This window comes from Acomys minous (genome assembly GCF_964271855.1).
Source record: "Acomys minous genome assembly, chromosome: 2".
Classification (NCBI taxonomy): Eukaryota; Metazoa; Chordata; class Mammalia; order Rodentia; family Muridae; genus Acomys; species Acomys minous.
This window is the reverse complement of record NC_140484.1, coordinates 678,875-697,608: the sequence shown is the minus strand read 5'-3', so window position 1 is coordinate 697,608 and position 18,734 is coordinate 678,875. Positions and strand designations below refer to the sequence as shown.

Below are 18,734 nucleotides of genomic sequence, written 5' to 3'. Positions count from 1 at the left end.
GCTCAGGGGTTAAGAACACTGGCTGCTCTTCCGGATGACCTGGTTTAATCCCCAGCACCAACATGGTGGCTCACAATGGAGCTGTAACTCCACTTCTAGTGGATCAGACACCTTCTCACAGACATATATACAGGAAAAATGCTAATGCATGCTAAATAAAAATAAATCTTTTTTTAAATGTTAGAAAAGCGTCTTGTCCAAGCCCAACTGGCAGGGCAGCAACCAGAAATCTGTAACATGATCAGTGCTTACCTGGACTAGAGTTGACAGCCTGAAACAAAATTCAAAATCAGTTTTACTACTGTGGAGCTGTGAGCTGCTCTACCAGCTGTGGGTGGGCAGCCACTGTCTTGTCTGCCACAAACCTGGTCACACTTCTGGGAACACATGCTGAGTATAGAGATGTGTCCAGAGAACCACAGAAACTCAAAGCCAATTCACCCTTAATAGACCGTGAAGACACACATCCTAACCACCTTAACAGTGAGACTGAGAGATGGACACATGACCCGGCTTTACACGGATCCTTCTCCTGTTGGTACAGGTAACCTGGTTTCCACTCGGGCTCCAGGAGCCGCCCCAGCCCATCAGTGCCTGCTGATCATCATAACGGGCACCTGAGTGGTAATGGCCTGATAAGTGACTGCTGCACTTGCGTGCTTTGTAGGGCATTCATTCAAGCAGCAGTGCGTCTCCCTCCTTCCACTCAAGCAGAAAATTACCAGTAGCCATACCAAAAAAACAGGGGAGGATAATAAATGTTTGCCAGAAGGGAGCAAAGGAACAGATCAGGAAGGCAGGCAAATCTGGTCTCTTCCTTGCTTGGGAGGCATCTGCAAAGAGCACCACAGGTTTCTTTGGCAGACCCATGGCGGTCTCACCTAAGAGCAGTGATTCTCTACATGTGGGGTCAGGAAACACAGCTGTTTACATTCCAACTCAAAGCAGTAGCGAATTTACAGTTATGAAGGAGCAGTGAAAATAGTTTTGTGGTTGGGGTCAGCACAGCAGGAGGAGCTGTGTTAAAGGGTCACAGCATTAGGACGGCTGAGAACCACCACATAAGAGGAAGCCCTGATGCCTGCTGGAGAGTGGGAAGCCACCTTATTTTCATTGTCTGAAAGAATTAGCAGGAGAAAAGGAAAAAAAAGAAATTCAATGAGGTCGGTCGTATGTGAACATGGAGTGTCTCTGTGCCACCTTTCATCCATATTCATGGTGTCCATGCTTCACAGATATCTTAGGTCATTAAAAAAGAAAGAAAGAAATTAACTTTCTGGCAGCTTTCTGCTGAGATATAGCTGGTGGCACACAAAATGTCACAACACCTGCGGCAGAAATCAATAGCAATCAGTCGTTACTTAGCCCAAGTCTCCAAAACTGTAGCTTACCACATCCCAGAAGCCAAAGCACAGGCTTGCTTCACTTCTGTTCTTCCCTGAACATGTATCAAGGTCTGAAGAAGAGATGCAGCGTAACTTTAATGGGCAGAGCCTAGTTGAAGGAAATAGGTCATTGGAAGCCTTTGAAGGGTATACACCTCATCTCTGATCCATCACGAACATGTTCCTGACACTGTAATGGTCTGCCTCTCCACAGGCCTAGAGTTGATGGCACCAAGGACTGTGGACTGAAGCCACTAAAACCATAAGTCAAAATATTAACTTAAATTTTAATACTTTTAATATTTCATCCCTTACACTGTCTATGTCAGGAATCTGGTCATACCAATGAAGAAAGCAACTCATACATGGCCTCACTCTTTGCTGGTTGCCATAGGCCTAGAGTTTAGTCCTGAGCAAATCATTCTTTCTGTTTCCTCTTATTCTGAACCTTCCAAGGCTCCCTACTACCTCTCCCAAAGGGCCAGGCAATCAGGGCTGAATCCAAGGATTATGTTATTGTTCCAAAGCTGTAGCTTTGGAATTCTTAGCCCAGTGCTACTGCATACCATGGTGACAGCTTGGCAAATTTCTCAATTCTCTAAATGTTTGTTTTCTTCTCTGTAAAACAAGAACAATGTGAGGTCCTTGGTACTATGCCCAACACATAGCAAAGCCAAGTAATTTAACCAACTTTATTTATCTTTCTGAGCCCATTTGTTCCTCTTAAGGCACAGCCTACACTCTCCTGGTGAGCCATCACCCTGCCTTACCTCTGCTAACCCAGAGGCATGTTGGTCCAAAGCACCCTCTTTGTTACTTAAAGTTTCAAGCATCCTTTAGAGTCTGACTCAAACGTCACTTTATCCGCAAAGGCTCTAGGTGCCCCAAGGTCAAGTATGAGAGGTCCTTACTGAATTTGGACGGCGTATGTCATTTTTTAGATCCTCGAACCTGCCTGGGAAAGTTCCAGTTTCCTGCAAACTTAACTTTTGCCACAGGCTTCCTCTCCACAGGGATATGTGGGGCTGGTTCCATTCCTCTCCCAGAGGCTACTGCTTCTCTAGAGGTGGTCTCTTCCAAATGACCCTTCTTCTTGGAATTTCAGCCCTCTTATTTCTATTCTGAGGTCATTGCCCCATCCCTGGATGTCCCTACACCTCACCTTACGTCTATGCAATAAATGAACTGCTACTATATCTAAATGTGGGCCAAAACACTCACCTGTGATTAGATAGGACAAAGTACTTTACTCTCCCTGACCCTCTGGATTTATAGCCCCACAGGAGATTCTCCCAGCCACCTGTTTCCTATGGGAAAGATCCCACTCTGAGTTCACGCGGTAGATGACATTACACTGAGGTGATACCGTCAACTTTAAATCACAGTCTAGAATCACCTAGGAGAAGAAACTCCAGACATATCTGTAAGGAAATTTCTAGATCAGGTTACATGGTGTGTGGGCGGCACCCTTTCATGAGCTGGAGCCCTGAATGAGGGAGAGAGAGAGAGAGAGAGAGAGAGAGAGAGAGAGAGAGAGAGAGAGAGAGAGAGAGAGAGAGAGCGCTGGGCACCAGCCTCCATCTCTCTGCTTCCTGACTGCAGGTGCAGTTTGACCAGTTGCCTCACACTCCTGTTACGATGCAACCCCCACTACGATGGTCTAGACCCTCAAGCCAGGCACCAAAATAAGTGTTTCCTCCCGTACGGTTCTCTTGTCAGGTATTTGTCACAGCAAAGAGAAAAGTCACTGACACCCCGTGTCTGACCATATCATTTCTTCTGATGCAGCTATAGGGGGCTGGACAAGAAACTACCCAGTGCTAGTCTCAGTCTAAGTTTGTCAAAGGCCAGTCCTCTTCCAAAAAGTGACATTGAACCATAAATGCACCAAACTCTGTGATTGTATCATAGAGAGAAGTAAGGGCAGGGAGTGTGGAGTAGGTAGGAAATGTGAGCACACAGAGACCTGACCACAGAGTCATAAAGCTGACAAGCGCCCTGCTCTTCTACCTGCCTGCAACACGGAATGGGAGGAGCATTTGCGCTGAAAGGGGGCAGTGGCTCAGAAGGAAAATCTCTTCTCCTCAAAGGAACCTGCTTATGAGCACACCAGCTATAGCGTGGACACCGAATCTGCCCACCCTAGGACGCCTCTTACCTTGACCCCACCCCCTGGGGTGAAGACCCAAGGGTAAGAGTGATTGTGTCACTCTAGCACCTAATTCTAACTCCCAGCTCAAACCCGAAGTCTTGACTTAGTCTTCTCCGCTCAAATGGTTTTTTTTTTCCCCTCTCGTTTGCCTGGATGTAGCAGAGGGGTGGTGGCATTCCTGCCATCCGGAGGGAGGGTACGTGTTCCGGAACCAGGAGACTTAACCATCAGCGAGCCGAGAAAGGAGTCCGTGAGAGCTGAGCAACAAAGCGGGGAAGCTTGTTGCTTCCGCTGGATCCAGTGTCTTTAACACCAGACGCACAAATGAAACCATTTGGCCTTTTCCTCTTAGGTCCTCTTGAGAGCCCTCCATGAGGTCAATCAAGTTAAGGGTCCTGTGAAAATTCTGCCTAAGTTTCTGAGGCTGGAGCTTGGAGGTGAAACAGCTGATGGTGGAACTCCTCAGACCCCACAGGATACAGGCAACACTGGGGCCGGGACACACCTGGTCTCATGGTGCAAGCTGCCTTCTGTTATGCCTCCATTGGAGTCAACGGCTTCTCCTTTACAGGAATCAAACAGAAGACGAGTGCTTGAACCCTATCATCGCCGTATCCCTAAGGAGCGACTTCAGACAGGAGGTATTTTATAGATAAATAGAGCAGTAGCAAGGACAAACAGCAACATAAAGGAATGAAAATGAGGAGAGGGAATTTTCAAAAGCCCCTGCTAGGGGGCTGGAGAGGTGGCTCAGTGGCTGAGAGCACTGGCTGCTCTTCCAGAGGTCCTGAGTTCAATTCCCAGCAACCACGTCGTGGCTGGCTCACAACCATCTATAGTGAGATCTGATGCCCTCTCTGCATGCAAGTGTACATGCAGATAGAGGTCTCATGTACATAAGATATAAAAATAAATAAATGTTTTTTGTTTTTTAAGGAACCTGCTGAAATGTCTGTACTTGGTTGTCACAATGAGGCTCCCTGCCTCCAAAGACTGACTCTGAGTGTCCAGGCTTTTTTGAAAACATGATTAACCCCCATGCCGTCTGAACACCTCCCTTTTCCAGGATCTATACACAAGCCCATTTCATGTCCAGGAAGAATATGTCTAGGGGAAATGTGTTCATAAATCCATTTGTGAATGGTTTTTATTTTTATTTTACTTATGAGTGAGTGAGTGAGTGAGTGAGTGAGTGAGTGAGTAAATGAACGTGTGCGGGTGCTCTCAAAGACCAGAAAGAAGTGTCAGATCCCTTGGAGCTGAAATTACAGGGCTTTTGTGAGACACCCCATGTAGGTGCTAGGATCCAAACTCAGCTCTTCACTAATGAGCTGCAAGTACCACTGAGCCATCTCTCCACCTTGCCCCCATGAAAAAATAGATTCATTTTTATTGCATTTATTTATTTGGGGGTATGTGCATGCCACAGAGTGAATGTGGAGAGTCAGAGGACAACACCAGAGGCCTGTTCTCTCTTTCCATCGTGTGAGTCTTGAGATTTAACCCAGATGGTCAGTCATGGTAGCAAATACCTTTTAACCAGATGAGCCATCTTGCTAGCCAGCCATAAGTCCATTTTAAAATTATAATCTATATATTCACCCAAAAACCTTGTTTATGACTCTGTCATTAATGGTTTAAAATGCTCTAGATCTTATTTGTTGACCCATATATTGTATGATTTTAGAAATTTCCAGGCTACATGAGGGAAATGGTTGATAAAATGTCAGCCATTGAATATTTATCTTCAGTCATGACAGCATAGAAGCAGCTGGAATCCTCCACCTCTCCTTGATGCACCTGTGAATTTATGCTCCTGCTCCGAGATAGGAAGATCTTAGTACCATACAGTAAAAGCATCACACAGACCAGGGCCAGAAGGCTACAGAAAAGCCAGCGAGGGCTGCTCATCTCTGGAATTAGTGAAAACTGATGAAATCTATGTTGGACGCTAAGATTTTCTTGGGGTGATTTTGGATAGATGTATTAATTCCACAACTGGAGACTGATTACTATTTATTATGTGAATCACACTACAAGCCCCAGGCTGAGAAACTCCCACACTGACTCAGCAACAAAGATACCATACATACACAGCAAAGAAATCAATGTGCGGAGGACGTAATCCATTACCGACATGCCTTGGGGAGCACAGGCACTGCCAGTCTGTCTCTGTGAGGCATGGATAGTGAGTCCACTCCCCACTATGGAGTCATGGTCTTACGTGAGTGCTCTTGAGGTCAGCTCCTGGGCTTGCATCCGAAAGGCTACGAGATGTTCAGGAATGCAAACCACCAAAGGTGGCTGCGTAGCTCACCAGAGAAAATGAACCTGACAGTGCACTGGCCTGGTGAAAAGAGCAGCCTGGACATCCATCAGAGAAGCAACGCGGGAAGGGTTACATCAGTCAGCATAGTGTTACTTCAGTGTCTCTCACGGCTGCTGTTCCAAGGTCACCGTTGCCAACACACATTGAAACGTTCCTCTGTCGATGTGGTGAGACGAATCTATTGATCGTGCGCCAAAAGTGAGGCCTGCTGACAAGGCTCGCAAAAAGGAGTAGAGAAGCCCTTGTCAGCCTTGGGAAGACAGGCTGCTGCCAAGTTCCAAACTGGCTCAGCTCCCAGCTTTGTCCTTCGCTCACTTCCTGCAGGAATAGACCTGCTCACTCAACTTGGGCACTTGATACTAACAAAAAAAAATGAATTATGAAATACAATTTCTATGTATAAGCCTATGCAGATTTCTCTGGAACCCATCTCTGAGAGATGTCTTTACAAGTCACTTTGTTTGGCAAACTACTTCCAAAGAGATGTCACATCGGGTGACAATTAATTAGCTGCCGTTCAGCTGCCAATTTCACAACTTGCAAAGATGCTTATGAGGCACAGCCTAGTTTACCACCCTCTTTCAGCTCCCCGGAAGATCTATACAAATGTTTAAATTTTTAGCTTAAGTCACTGCATGGCAAACTGGTGGCAGTTTCTCTAGTTTAAGAGGGCTGCTTTCTTCTCACTGTTGGTGTGGCCTTAATCAGGGGACATTTTATATTTTTAGCACCTTAACAATCAGGTCTTGGACTATTTCAGGATGGGCAGCTTTATAAGGCATTTAACTAAAACTGAATAGTAACGTTCCTTCTAAACCAATGTGCTACACAGGAACTGACTGGAGAAACCGCTAGATGAATGCCCAAACATTCTATCATGTGGATTGTTCTCTAAAACTGATAGATCAGGGATTGTCTGACTAAAGATTGACAGTGTACTCTCCAACTGTGATGTGTAACTCTCTGTCAAATTCCAGTGCAGATTCTTAACAATTTTGGTAGCTACAAACAAAGCAAGCTTCACAGAAAACAGGGCTGTTCTTAAGGAAATGTACTTAGGCTGCACGTTAAAATCTGCAGAAGTACTTTGAAAATTGCAGACCCTCCAGTCCCATCTCAAGTCAGTTAGATTGGGGTGGGGACTTGACAGAGATTAGGCATCAGTGTTTTGTTTTGTTTTGTTTTTTGTTTGGTTTGTGTTTCCCCAGGGGGTTTCTAAGAGCAGCCAGGGCTGAGACCAGCAATTTCAACAAAAAGACAAGGTCTCCCCCTAACTAATCCCACTTGGTCCCTCCATTTCCCTTTCTCTCCACATGTACCCATCAAAAGCATGCTCTGGCTTTGAGCCTCAACAGCAAGTGCAAAGCCCGCCCCTGAGATGCCTAACAAAGACAGCTGTTGCTTGTAACACTGTGTGCAGGAGTACACTGCATCACGGGATATAGGTCTCTCTCTAGATCTCACTGCCAGAGGAAGCTGCCGTCTCCCATCTTAACCCACTTCAACCCTTTTCAGTTGAATGTGACCCTGTAGCTACTAAAGACTTCTAAAGCTGCCTGACGCAGTAGCAAATATTCACTCCGCCACCAGCTGTAGACATTTTAGTACCACACCTCTCGTACAGCACTCTGATGCATGAGATAGTCTCTTTCCAAAGGTAACAGAAGGGGAGACTTCATTGGAGAAGCACTAGAGCCTCACAGGCTTGCTGCAGACCATAACTCATACCACACATTCAAGGGCCCCGGGCTGAGAACAGGATACTGTGTATCCTCCCCACAGCTACTTCTCTCACTGGCCCCACAGTGGTTGTTTCAGCATCCATTACTGAGGCACCCCAGATGCATTCCTCATTATCAGAACTCTCAAGAGGTTAATGTGCTGACCGCCAACCCAGCCTCACGCCCAACAGCCTTCACCGGTTCCTGAAGCCCTGAAAGTGACTAGCATTTGAACTGTGCGTCTTGTGGGTGGAAGTTTTTTTTTTCAATGTGTTTTCCTTAAGTAATCTTTTTTTCCAGCCCTTGGCTTCTGGGCTGATATGTTGCAAGAATCTCCAGGGAGCAGGTGCTGAGCAGTCAGATGGCAGCTGTTGATCTGTTGAAATTCAGTAATTAGAGGGTGCAGGAGAATGCTGTGGCACACAGTTTACACTGAGTATTCACAAAGCCAAATATTTGAGTTTCTGTCTGCTGGTAAACACTGCTCATGCGTGCACACATCCGATGTCTGTCTGCATGGCAGGCACATAAGTCCTTAGGGGAATCGCATCTTTCTCCTTTTGCCTATCTCTTCAGCAAAAGATTCCTCTCACATGGCCCAGGCTGCTCTCAAATTCACTATGTAGCCCAGGATTACCCTGAACTCCTGGTCCTTCTCCCTCCATCTCCTAAGTTATGGGCTTGCAGGCACACACACACACACACACACACACACACACACACACACACACACACACATCATCACATCCTGTTATGCAGCAACTGAGCCCAGGGTCAGGCAAGCCTCCTACGAACTGGACCTGCTTCCTTCATCCTTTCAATATGGTACCTGGGCAGTTAGAAGGAAGACAAAAGCAACACCTCCCGAAATGTAACGTCAAATGGATTTTAAAAGGAAAGTCTTTTTGGAGCATAAAGGTTTTTCTTATTCAGGAAATATTGAAGTCCTGGATATTGATTTGGGATCCACATTTATCTGAAATCATAGAGAATTCAAGGCTCTGATTGACAAAACAGTCATTATACCTCAGCCAGGACCTTTAAAAAAAAAAGAAAGAAAAGTAAGGTGAAATTTTTCACCAACCCCAGCACCACATTTAAATGCCACCCACACTGTAAGCAAGGAGGGGGAAAAAAGAAAAACCTGCTTCTGAATTATTTTCTGTATTTTGCTTTCAAGGGTAGAAGAAAGAACTAATAAATCTGCTTTTCTCTCCCCAGGCTCTTCTATTCCAAAGCCCACCTAACGTTTCACAAACACACACACACACACACACACACACACACACACACACACACACACACACACACAAGACAAATAGCTAGTCAAGAGAGCTGGGTGAGAATTTTCGCACTGTGTTGCTGGGAATATGGTCTCGTGATGAATGGGGCTAAAGGATATGAAGCTCCCCAGCTCAGGCCTGGCAGCGTGACGTCAGATGACCACGCTGACGGTCATGCTCTGGCCGTGGGGCACGATCTTGCGAGGCCAGGACAGCAGCATCTTGCGCAGCTCCTCGCGGAAGCTGTCGTGCAGCCAGGCGTAGATGAAGGGGTTGTAGCAGGCTGAGCTCATGGCGAGCCAGTGGCAGAGAAGCTGCACAAGCCCGAAGGCGTAGGGGTCGATGGCGCGCGGGTCCAGGTCCCGCAGCAGGTTGAAAACGTGCAGCGGCAGCCAGCAGACGGCGAACACCACCACCACCACCACCAGCAAGCAGAAAGTGCGGCGGCGACGCGCTCGGTCCCAGTCAGCTTGGCTCCGGGTCACGCAGCCAGGCACCACGCGGTTCCGCAGCTTCACGGACACCCGGACGTAGGACAGGAGGATGGCCAGCAGGGGGAGCAAATAAGTGCCCAGCAGCAGCCCCCAGGCGTAGAGCTGTCGCTGCCGCTCCTGCGAGCCCCAGAACTCCTCGCAGAGGCGCACATCATGGGGCTTGAGCTCCACATGGTAGGTGTGCACCGCGGCCGGCAGCGCCAGCACCGCAGACAGAGCCCAGATGCCCAGCACCGCGTAGGCACTGAGCCTCAGAGAGATGCGCCGACGTAGCGGGTGCACCAGTACGACGTAGCGGTCCAAAGCGATTGTGGTGAGTGTGAACACTGATACATAGACGGTCACCGGCTGCAGGAAGAAAACCAGATGGCACAAGCCTCCGCCGAACACCCAGCCGCGAGGTTCAAAGGCGTAGGCCAGCGTGAGTGGCACACAAGCGGCGCACATGAGCACGTCGGACAAGGCCAGGTTGCCGATGAGGAAGTTGGTCACGTTGTGCAGCCGGCGCACGCGCGCAATCACCAGCACAAGCAGGCAGTTGCCCACCAGCCCCACGACCACCACGATGCTATACAGCATCACGATCAGCCCCTTCAACTGGTGCACCAGCTGCAGGCTCTGGAAAGGCGTGACTGCTGCGGCTCTGGGAGCCACTGCCGACCCGTTGCCCTCCGAGGCCTCTGCGCTCTGGTTGGCTGGAGTGGAGCCGGCTGGAGGCAGCCCAGAAAACAAATCGGGGTCCCCAGGGGCTCCAGTGGGCAGTGAGGTCATGGCCACCTGTCCAAAGGTAATCAAAGTTGTCACTTTCCATCTTCCATCAGCCCCTCATATACCTTCCCTATCACCCAGCTCCTCTCTTCGACATAAGTTGCCCCAGAACATCAAACTCAATAAATGCTGTCCTTAGAGCTCTATAAAATAAGCCTAACACAGGTGCTTTAAAAACAGCCAGTATTCGCGGATAGCTCTCGCGGTCCCCCGAAGGCAGACAGACAGGGGAGCTGGTCCTACCTGTAAGCAGGCTTGGCTGGCTGGAAAGGGCTCTCAAAGGCAGGAGTGGACTGCCTGCTGTCCCTCGGGGTCCTCAGCCGATGACAGCCACTCGGGCTGCTATCTTCTACTAAGGGATGTAGTAGTTCCCAGTGGGCCGGCAGCTTTTGAGGGGTCTAGGAGCTCCTCCCCTCCACCTCTTCCTCCACCTCGGCTCTCCCTTCTACGGAAGATGGAGGCGGAGCCTGCTGCCCAACTCTGGGCTTGGAGAAAGGGAGCAGCGTTGTGTGTTGAAGGAATATAACAAAAAAGGGGTGGGGCCAGAAACCTGGCCCCAAGCTGTAAGGGGTGATCTCCACTGCGGAAGTGTGCAGTGTCTCTGGAGAAGCTGTTCCGGAGGGATGTGTTCCGGAGGAAGGCAGAAGGGATGCTGGAAACGCCAATTTGTGGGGTCCACGAGGTGCACTCTCAAAAGGCACAGAGTCCGAAAGGTTGTGAAGACAGGAGACTTTAGATACAACTGGGGAACGAAGGGGAGACAGAACAGGCCAGCTCCAGAGCCTGCAGAGCTCCAACTGCAGCTGACAGAGGCGCTAGAGTTGGGGGGTCTAGCAGGGATTTGCTATGCGGCATCTCTTAGGGCAATAACCCTCCAGTGGATCCTTTGACCCTTTTTTCCAAGTAAGATGGGCCCAGGTCTCTCTCAAACAAAGGGAAAAAATTCAGCACCACGGGCAGCTCCCAGGGCGCCTTGCAGAGTGGTGTGTGGGTACTGCGTGAGGGGGGCTCGCGACTGTCGAAATCGACGCAGCTCTTGTGGATCTGAGGCTTGCTCCCTGGGCTCCTGGATCAGAGAAGCGCAGGATTGGGGTTAAAGGGTTTGTGACTTTGGCTCCAATATGGATCAGCACCATCAGGGACCGTGACATCATTTACCTGCCTAGCTAAAAAAACAACAACCAAAACAAAACAAAAACAAAAAACAAAAAAAACAGCTCTCAAGCCAGTTTGTGCTCCATAAATTCGGCCCAAGATCTCAACCCTGTGGTCCCTTGCTGAAGTCTCTTTCTCAGCTACAGCAAGAGGAAAGCGCCAGCTGTCCTAGCAGAGAATCGTTGAGTTCCTGGCCTGCTGTCTCTCCTCGCCCTCCTTGAATGTTGGGCAGCTTGCTCCTCCAACACACATTACCTACAAACCATGAGTCTGTACCACCTGGTTTTCTCCCCGCAGCCAGTCACCGTCTATGTATCAGTGTTCGAACTCACCACAATCGCCTTGGGCCGCTACTCTTCGCCACTTGGTTACTAAGATCGTAGGCACTCCCTTACAGTAATGAAAAGCTGCCTAAAACAATGGCAGTGCAGACGACATGGAGCATAAATATATAGAAGATAAAGACAGCAGAAACAAAGACGTGTCTGCTTTCCTCGCTCCCAGAGCTAGGGCTATAAACACGTGCCACCATGCTTTTTTTTTTTTCACATGGGTACTGGACATCCAAACTCAGGTCCTCTGTATGCTTAGACACTGGAGTTGTCCCAAGTGTACAGGAGACAGTACAGAAAGAAAGCAATTACCTAAGTCTTGTCTAAGGTCGGGCAGTCACAGGGCAGAAGCACATATCCAGGAGGACTTGGGGCACTCCCTTGGCTCATACGCTGAACCCCTTACCAGGTCTAGGAGGCTCTGCAGCAGAGCACGGGCAGCTAACAGCTGTGGTGGGCAATGTAGGGGCTGGCATAATAACTCCTAAGAAAGTAAACCCACGTGTTTAATTTAGATGGCGATTTTTCTCCTTGTCCCATCAAAATTTGAAAGCTAGACTCAGAGGGCCTGCTGTCCCTTTACCCAGAGGCATTCCTGAAGTGTGATTTAGGGCCGCCTCGTTTCGATGTGGAGTCATCTATCGAGTCCCAGAGTTTTTGGCTGAACACTTGGGCAAACACTGATTAAGTTATTGAACTCTGAAAGAGTGAGCAGTGCCAACTTTTACAGAAAGGAAACTTAATCTAAGAAAGTCTCACCTGCCCCCATGTCAAGTTCAGAGGTAAAAACAGCCTCTTCTTGTTCTCATGAGTTACTGCTTGGGCCGTGCTCACCATGGGCAGGCTCTGGTAGACTCTGGACAATCCCAAGAGACAGAGGCGGCCATGCCCAGCATACCCCCTGAGTAGAAAATACTCAAGACAAATATAATATGGTATCTTTGCTTGAGACTGACTTTGTGCTGATGAGAATTTGCTCATTTTCAGTCTTGTTTCATGTAGCCATTGTTTCCCAGACATGCAAAGCCTAGAGCCAGGTGTTGTTAGAGTAATCAGAAGCAAAATAATTTTAAAGGCATTATCATCTAAAATTCCGCAGTCCAGCGAGTGAGAGAGACGTCTACAAAAATTGCTTAGGAACAGGAACCGTGGTGGGTGCCACACTGGAGAGGTTAATGATCACTGAAGCCATTAGGCTGGCTTTTATAAGTTAGAGCTGTGTTAGCTGTCATAGATCGTGTGCATTTAAATGTACAATGATTTTAAAGTGTGCATGGCCTCTTTATCCAGCTGTGCCAACCTCACATATCTTGCTTAGGTGTGTCCCTCTTCCGTGTTTATGTGTATTGCACACCACACATGGGTCCATAATAAATTCCCACGAGGTTGCTTATATGTTCGTGTGACATGGGATGAAGGGGAAGCCATGTTCTTCATGCCTTCAGAATCACTGGAATGTTCCTCAGCCAGTACTTAGCATCAGGATACTGCATTTCCTGCCTTAGCCACTTACTCAGCATCTATCTTCCTGGAAGAGCTGCCAACCATCCCCCATTGCCAGCCCTAAGTGGAGCAACATGGTAGGCTACTGGGTGGCCCTGCCCCTTTCTCTCTCCAGATCATTTTAATCAGTCTCCCAAGGGGACCCACAAGTAGTGCTGATGGTGAGGGCAGGAGGTACCGGACTGTTGGTTGATATGATTATCCAGTTCGGGAGGGCAGGCTGAGTTGCTAAGGAGCCCTAAGTGTTTTCCAACTGACTATGGGCTATCCATATTCTTCACACGGGCAGTCTCCTATGGTGCTGGACTTCACACTATCCCTCCAGATCCAGGCCCCAGGCAGGGCACCCCACACCATGGAATTGTGATACCTATGTTTACTGGTTCTTGCCACCTCAACTAACTCCACCTAGAAACTCCCTCATAAAGATGCCCAGAGGTGATTATACATCCTGTGAGGTTGGTAGTTATTACTGACCACGGCTGCCTTATTTCCCCTTGCTGCTGTCTTGGAGGCATCTGGGCCTGACCGTGACAGTGAGCACTGTCCTAGCACCAAGGGTCTCCCTGCACTACACCTGCAGGCTCACATACCTGAATGTGTGGTTCCCAGCTGGCGGCACTGTTTGGGGAGGCTTAGGAGGTGTGGCTTCATCACAGGGGTGGGGGCAGGGGGAATGACGGTGGGAGGGGGCAGGGACAAGCGCAGGCTCTGAGATTAAAAGCTTTATGCCAATCCAGTTTGCTCTCTCGGCTTCAGGACATCAGCTCTCAGTTTCTTATTCCTACCTCCATGGCTATACATGCTGCCATGCCTCCCCACAAGCCAAATTAAACTCTTTCTTCCATAGGTTGCTTCCGGCCATAGTGTTTTATTACAGTTCACATACACACATGGAAATGTATATATCCTGCCAAAATGTTATATCTGAGGGACTGTTGTTTTCACGGTGGGGGGGTGAGGGAAGGACACAAAGAACCAGAAAGATGGAGAGAGAGAGAGAGAGAGAGAGAGAGAGAGAGAGAGAGAGAGAGAAGGACAGACAGAGAGACAGAGAGAAGGAGAGAGAGAGACAGAGACAGAGAGACAGACAGAGAGAGAGAGACAGAGAGACAGAGAGACAGAGACAGAGAGAAGGAGAGAGACAGACAGAGAGAGAGAGACAGAGACAGAGAGACAGAGAGACAGAGCGAGTGTGTTACTATATGAAGGCTTTGTACAGGAGCACAGGCACCAGAAGGCCCCACCCCAGTCAATCACTTAGCCTCCAGGCATGAGCTGAGTCTCATGGGGGGAGCAGCCTGTGAGGCTCTCTTATGAGGCATCTTGCATCCTCCACAAGGAAATGATGATAGGGCCGCTCTCACGGGGAGCCCCTGCTGGTCATCTCAGCTGCTGTGCTTCAACACAACTACGATCACGTCCAACCCAGACAAAACATTACACCGCAGGGACTAGTTGGGACTGAACATGGAAATGGAGCTCTCAGGCTTTAAAATCATATATTTACATGTCTACTGATCATGGTACATGTGTGTGTGCACGTGTGCATGCACGTGCATGTGTGTACATGAGCATGTGTATGTCTGTGCATGCATGTGCCTGTGTATGCATGAATTTGCATGTGTGCACACACATGTGTGTATGTGTGCATGCACATGCATGTGTGTGTGCAAGTGCATATGTGTATGTGCCTGTGTGCTTGCATTGTGTTGTGTGCATGTGTGTGTACATGCCTCTGTCTCTGTGTGTGTGTGCATGTGTGCACGTGCGTGTGCATTACATCATGGTGCATGTGTAGAGGTCAGAGAAGAACTCTTAAGAGTTGTTCTTTCCTTCCCTTATGTGGGTTCCAGGGCTAGAACTGAGGTAACCTGATTTAGAGGCAAGTACCTTAACCCACTGAGTCATCCTGCCTGCCCCTTCTCTGTGTTTAATAAAAAAAAGAGAATGTGTTTGTTTCCTAGTATGTCATTAAAATCATTTGAAAGGGAAAATGGACTAGGCAGAAAGCATTGAGTGCTGCTCTTCTTGCACCTACTGCACAGTGTGCGGTTGCAGGGGAAGGGACAGGGGTCACCTCTGACCTCTGCGAGTGGGCGGGCTGGTTGGGGTCCGCAGTTCATGTGGCCTCTGCTCTCAGGCCCTGGCCAGCATCCAGGACCCCGTGGACTCTCCACCTCCTGCCACGCTGCAGGAGTTTGCTCTCACACCTGAGTGAGTCAGAATAACCCACTCTGCTCGATATCAGTTCAGTTTCCCAGGCTGCACCATTGGTAACGCCGAGCCATTCGTAGCAAGCTCGGAGCTGACCCTGCTGGAGGCAGTCCATGGCCTACACCAGGAAAAACAAAACAAAACAAAACCCACACCGCTTTCCTGTTGCCTCTTTCTTAAGATGTTGCTTCATAATCTGCCTGAGTATGAGAGCCAGGCTGTTTCCCTGGTGACAAAGACCCCCTTAACAAGACAAAGCATAAGAAAGATGCATCCCCCAGGGACAGTCAACCTGCCATGTTGTTGTCCCAGAATGGAGGAGGGTGAGAGCACATGAGTGTGTGTGTGTGTGTGTGTGTGTGTGTGTGTGACAAAGTTACAAAAACTAAAAAGGAAAAAGGAAGAAGATAAAAGAAACAAATAGAAAAAAATCTCTATCCCAACTATGATACCTGAATGAAGTTGGCCGTGTCTAGGTAATAGAGTAAGACAGGCTTAGTGGGACATTTGTTGGGCTCATAACTGTTTCGCGGGGAGACATACTAATAGAAAGCCAAATGGAGATCTTCTTTGGGTCAAGGTCTCCATCTGAATGTGTCTACAAATTGCTCTTCACAACCAAATGTCATAATGCAGACACCAGATGGGCTTTGCCGTCCATAAGAGCCATCTCTGATCGCTAATACAGGAGGGTTGAAATGGAAATGGAAAAGCAAATTGGCCAGTCCCTGCTGTTGAAGAAGAATGCAATCTAAATGGCCTTCAAGGGCTTTGTTTTGATCTCCATGTTTATTTACTTAATTGGGGACCCAGATGTATTGGCTGCTCCTACTAAACCAAGGTAGAAACATGCCGTCCTTACTGCTGGTAGCTGCGTGCCCCAAGGGCCTGGCTGAAAAAGATGTGTGAGCCCCTGAGTGGTAGGCCCCCCCACCAAGATGGAATAGGTCTCAAAGTGAGAGCAGAAATAAAGCCTCCCTTCCCTTGTCTTTCTCAGGTATCTTGTCAGAGCAATGATAAACATAACTAACAAAGGTTCACCCCAGGACCTTCACTTTTTCACTGAATTACGGGAGCGCATTCTCTATGCCTTTAGTTACTGTAATGGTTGGTGACAGTGACAAAATTGCTGCTAGTGAACCAGGCAGCATCCTTTGGGGATAACAGAAACCCCACGTCCTTCCTTGCACTTTCTCTTTTCTTCTGGTAAGTAACCCACATTTGCCCATAGCTTCCACGGGCACAAAAATTTGCATTTCGTACCTAGTACACAGCCAACCAGGGCTTCGTGAGGTGCCTGGGAAGGGCAAAAATCTCTAAGGACGAATGCCATCTCTCCCACCAGGATTTGGGTACACTGCACATGTCATCTGTGTGCTGCTTGCCACACGGGTTTGGGCTCAGCAGATGAACCTCTATTTTAACTTACTTTTAAGTCCAAATGCCCATGGGAGAGTGTTGGGAGAATTTTCTCCCCACAGGAGGCTAAGCACCACCTGCCCTCCTCCTGCACAAGGTCCCAGTGACAAGCTGCAGGTCACTTCCAGCAAAGGCCACCCTGGAGAAACTCTGGTTTATTAGATTACTTACAAGGTATGTGAGAGAAGTTACTGACAGGAGCTGAAGGAAGGTGACGCTCAAACAGCCACACTGGGAGGTCTGAACCCAGCATCAGTGATGTCCGGCCCCTGACTCTAGTCGTCCCCAGTCTTTGTACTCCTGCCCGTTCCCAGGACTCTAGGGCCATGTGAAGTTAAAACAAAATTTCATTCAAGCGGGTGGAAGGAATGGCTGCACACTCAGGTGACAGACAGTCCCAAAACCCTCCTTGTCCAGTCTTCTGTGAGAAAAGGTCAGCAGCCAACAGGCCCAGCCGTGACGGCCTTTCACAAGAGGGCATTCATGAAGTGATGAAGATGGTGGCAGTGCTCAGAGGATGGCCGCGTACTACCAAGACTTCACGTAAACCACAAGTTTATGCCTAAATCAGTGTCCGGAGCCAAAACGTAACTCAGTGGATTCCTGGATCAGTGAGGCCTGGCCAGGAATCTCCAGCTAAATCCCTGTGGAAACAAACTGTGAGGAGGAGGGGTCCAGACAGGAGGTCGACAACCAGAACAGGTGGGTGACTGTGTGTGCTCCTACAAGTCACCCAGGACAAGCCCTCCACAGCTCAGGATCTCTGCTTCCATCTCACCATTAGCTACATCTTGCTTTGCCTACCCGTGCATAATTGTTCAGACACGTGAGCTCATCCTGGTGCCATTTCCAGTCTGAGAAGACCCTGTCCCACTTGGTTTATGGTTGTAATGGCTACATCCCTGGGATGGTCTTTAAGGTGTTTGCCCCTGATTCCCACACCTGTCCTTGACATCCAACTCTGATGGTCCAGGCTCAGACACTAGGGGTCCAGAGATGCTCCTGGGTTGCTGCTGTTCTCATACCACAAGAAATTATATCTCTTGTTTACAGTTCTATCCTTTGCTCCTGTGTGCTGGACGCGTGTGTCTGTCTGTCTGTCTGTCTGTTTGTCTGTCTGCCTGTCTGCCTGTCTGAAGGTATGTATGGAGGCCAGCTGACATTCATTCAGTGCCATCCACTTCATTTGGGGTTTTTGTTATTATTGCTCTGTTTTGTTTCAGGACAGCATCTCTCACTGGCCTAGAATTTACCAAGTAGGCTAGGCTGGCTAATCAGGGATCCCCCAGAACTAAAATTACAAGTATCCCCCCAACCACACCTGGATTTTCACTCTAACTCAGATCTTTCCTCACACTTTACAAGCAAGCACTTTAGCTCCCCAGCCCAGCTGGGTGTCCTGTTGAGCTGCACTTTACCTTTTCTTTCTACAGGCTGCCCTTCCTGGATATGTAGGAAACACATTCAGGCCCGGACCCACCACTAACCACTCAGCTTTCCACTCCTTGCTTCAGACGCCGAGGGGAAACTCAGACTGCATGATCTCTGGCAGTCTTCAGAGTTTAGCAAGCACGGTTTTGTTCGATTCTATGACTCAATGGATTTAATCAAAACTGTTGCTCACTCAGGGTTGTAAACCACAGGTGCTTTCTACCCGCGGAGCTCTGCTGACTCCAATGGTTCTTCTGCATGCAAGATTAGAATCATTGCTTTGTAATCACTGTTCTTTTCCTGCCTACTTTTCCTTTTACATCTTACAATTCATAAATATAAATAGTGAATGAAGTAGTTCTCTTTTTATATCAAATTGACAAGGATAATCACAGCTACAGGGTTCCCTGAGATATTTCTTATGCAAGTCTCTTCATTAACAAAAAGAAAACACACAGGATGCAAGGCAAAGACAGTTTCCTAGGAAACTGTCACAATGCTACTACGTAACAACCGACAACCCTGAACATGCCTGACTCAAGAGC

At 48.4% G+C, this 18,734-nt stretch overlaps 1 protein-coding gene across 1 annotated transcript; it reads right to left on the bottom strand.

The window, feature by feature from the left end:
- Positions 1-5,548: 5,548 nt before the first annotated feature.
- Positions 5,549-10,135, bottom strand: PRLHR (prolactin releasing hormone receptor; the record flags this gene model as incomplete). The annotated part of the gene is made up of 1 exon (XM_084753954.1): positions 5,549-10,135. The coding sequence occupies one exon, from the start codon at positions 10,133-10,135 to the stop codon at positions 9,023-9,025; it is 1,113 nt and encodes a 370-aa protein (XP_084610080.1). The 3' UTR covers positions 5,549-9,022.
- Between the last annotated feature and the right edge of the window lie 8,599 nt (positions 10,136-18,734).